Raw genomic sequence first — 3,302 nt, 5'->3', positions numbered from 1 at the left:
CTGATCATGTGATTGGCAGATTTACCTTTTCGTTTTCTCTTTTTGATTGATTGCACATGTTGTTGTTTTTTCTTTTGCCCCATTTTTGTTTCTGCGGGGCTAACCCCGTGATTATTACTCTGCAGCCTTTTGGTTGTTGTTGTTTTTTCACTTCGCCTGTGTGTTCCCCCTTTTTTTTTATTTTTTGTAGGTTTTATGTTGGTTTGCCGAATGCAGGGTCTTTTTTTCTCTGTCTTTGTTCTGTTTTACAGTTTCTCTTCTTTCATAGTGAATATGAGGGCCATCGAAACATAAACCCCGTTAGTTGCGAAGAGGATTGTAGAGGAAGAGAACGTTGACAGCAGTGGAGAAAAAATGGTTGGGCAGGCGCCAATGGTTGACGTACCGCTGTGGCGTGGTCCTGCTTGTATCGTCTCATCTTGCTGGTTAGCGCACGAGCTGCGTTGGGAAGTGGAGTGAGTTTCTTTTTTATTTTTGATACTCTACTTTGGCTCACTGTTGTAAACTGCGAGGGACGATACATCCGTTTGCCATTATCATGGTCATTCTGAGAGGTTTTTTTATCTATTTATATATCTCCTTGCAACGTGGGCACTGGATGCTCGTTTCCTCTCGCCTGTTTGGAGGGGACGCGCACTATACAAGGCGGTATTAACGAAATGCGCATCAACGGTATCACGGCCTTGCGGACCGGACTTTTTTTTTTTTTCTGGCTGGCGCTTCTTCGTGGGAGGCAGCCCTCTTTTTTCTTTTTGATGGGGTTCCTCTTGCTGCAATTGCATGTAATGATGCCTATGTATTAGCTGTGCTACCTCTACGTGGCAATAACACTACGCGGCTGCCTCTACTGTTGCCATGGATCTGATGAAAAATGTCAAGACAACGCAGGTGTTTAATAGAGAACAATATGAAGTTCATCGTTACGCTGCACTTCTACTAACTACGCGTAACACCGGCATTTGTAAGGATTTTCAAAGTATTTAATTCGAGGCAATGACTGGTTTATTTATATCAATCATGTTGACGGATTATGATGTTTGTTGTTGCTTTTGGTTTGCATTTGGGTGAGTGGGGGCGGGTTGATGTGAAACCAGTTGCGTCAGACTTCACGTCGTGAGTTTATGGCTGTTTAGGGTTTGGGTGCCACTCTCTCCAGCATTGTTGTGGTCTTGCTGGAGGCACAGACAACAACGTGTGGAATTATTTAAAACACATATTTTGCTCTACCCATTGATATTGATGCACCTGACATCCAGCTTGAAGGGGTTTATTTTTCCGTCTCTTTAAAAAGGGTTTCATTCCGCTGGGATGATCGTGTGGAGAAGGCGCTGTTGCCTACAACTTATCGCAGTCTTCCGCTCCCCGATGTCTCTATATCTGTTTTTGTTTACACTTTTTTCACTCCTCGACTATTAACTCTGTGGCGTGCATATTCCCCCATATGTCCCTCTTCTCCATCATGGGCTCTTGAGCTGCGTTGAGGGCATCGCCTTCTTGCATATGCCACCGATGTCCACACCTTGCTCGTGTTATGGGGACACACTTCGCTTTGAAAAGAAAAAAAAAAGTGGGGCGGGGAGCAACAGCAACGCAGGTTGATGTGATGCCAGTGTGAGCAGCAACTGTGCCTCTTATATTGCCCTTGCCCCTCGTTGAGGGTGTGAGGCGTTTGAGTGGGCACCGCAGCCTTGAAGGCGGTTTTGCTTCTTTGCTTGTCTACCAAGGTGTACATGGCCCCTATAGACACGGATTATTATTATTATTATTATTTCATTTTATCTTATCTTTGTTTTTTTGCTCTACCTATACCTCACTTGGCCGCCTTCAATTGGACGATGCCACGCGGATGGCTTTCCAGTCGACGAAAAACTTTTTGAGTACGTATGTTTCTTCAGGTGCAGTGCCTGTAGGTTTGTGTTTGTAAGTGTGCTTTTCCGTGTGTCTCGGGTTTCGTCTTTTTCTCTCCTCTTTATGTTGTGGGGTAAATAGCCTTTGAGAAAGTAAAGCAAGAAACAGAGAAAAAAAGAAGAACAATAACTCAGAAAATATTGAGTACAATCACACAGTACAAAGGAATCTCCTCCCACGATAACATTTTGACCAATGAGCGTACCAGTGGAGGTGGTTGATTATGCCGTCAGCAACGATAATGATGAGCAATGTTTTCAGGGACTTTCATGGTCAGCACGGATTCAGGGATATGTACTCTTCACGGCGTTGGGCTTTTTCTCTTCAGTTATGGGTTGGATCGCCTTGGGCATCGGTTACTATTGGAAATACTCCGTTTTATCAACTCTTGGTTCTGTAATGTCCTTAGCAAGCACATTTATTCTTATGGGCCCTCGAGCACAACTTTGTTATATGTTTGATGAGTATCGCCGGATCACTTCCATGCTCTACATTAGTTCCTTGCTCCTCACTTGGATCGTGGCTATAGTGTACAGGTCTGCCTTTTTGTGCAGTCTTTGTGGTTTGCTACAGTACGCATGTTTGATATGGTATTCGCTTTCGTACGTCCCATATGGCCAGGAGGCGGTCTTAAGATTTTTTAGTTGTATCATTTCCCAACACTAAAAAGATGGATGAAATTAACATCATAGACGGCGATACAAACAGGAGGACATCTTTTTTAAATTTGCCAGCATCATGTGTATATTTTCGGACGTGACAGTTGCTGTTGTTTTTGGCGGCCGTCTGACATCGTCACTAACGCGATTCATGTGGCTTTGTTTGACGGCTAGTTTGTGCGACGATTTAATTTGCATGGACTGCGGCTTGTATGCCACTTCGGCGCGCCATGATGGCAGGAGAAGCAGACTAAAATTAAGGGGCGCTGTCCGTCGGGGCGGGGGGAAGCGATGGTTGTTTCTACTTTGACTGATGTGATGCTCACAATTGTAACGTGACGTTTGTGTTTGGTCGGTTGGAGGTCGTTCCATCTGAATTTATTTGACACACTTCTGCTCTGTGAGATGCTTTTATGCGAGTGGTGGGAATCGTCTTGCCAGCACGAAGAGACTTTGTGACCGGAGGTTTTGGTTGAGGCGCAAAACAACATGATCAAGAGGTTGAAAAAAAAATATGAAGACGTTTTTAAATGCTTTGATTTTTATTTTTAGATTTAGTTTTTGTTATTCGTTCTCTACACAAAAAGCGAATGGGAAAACGTTGGATCAAAGCGTAATGCGGCAGCTGTGATCAAATTTTTGTGACGCTCCATCATTGCTTCAGCCTTTGCTTCTCCCACAGCATTTATGCTGCTGTGAAGAAAACTGGAATGTAAAAAAAAAATTCCATTGCCT

At 43.9% G+C, this 3,302-nt stretch overlaps 1 protein-coding gene across 1 annotated transcript, besides 2 other annotated features; it reads left to right on the top strand.

Moving 5' to 3' along the window:
• Positions 1-1,749: 1,749 nt before the first annotated feature.
• Positions 1,750-1,796: a microsatellite.
• A 307-nt stretch (positions 1,797-2,103) lies between these two features.
• On the top strand, positions 2,104-2,574 carry TraAM80_10054 (SFT2 domain containing 2; the record flags this gene model as incomplete). The annotated part of the gene is made up of 1 exon (XM_029386705.1): positions 2,104-2,574. One exon carries the CDS (start codon positions 2,104-2,106, stop codon positions 2,572-2,574), a length of 471 nt encoding a protein of 156 aa, XP_029233443.1.
• Positions 2,575-3,101: 527 nt separating this feature from the next.
• Positions 3,102-3,140: a microsatellite.
• Positions 3,141-3,302: the final 162 nt, after the last annotated feature.

This window comes from Trypanosoma rangeli, assembly GCF_003719475.1.
Source record: "Trypanosoma rangeli strain AM80 chromosome Unknown Tra_15.4_contig_00773, whole genome shotgun sequence".
Lineage (NCBI taxonomy): Eukaryota > Euglenozoa > Kinetoplastea > Trypanosomatida > Trypanosomatidae > Trypanosoma > Trypanosoma rangeli.
The sequence above is the reverse complement of the archived record's forward strand: the minus strand, read 5'-3'. Positions and strand labels throughout refer to the sequence as shown.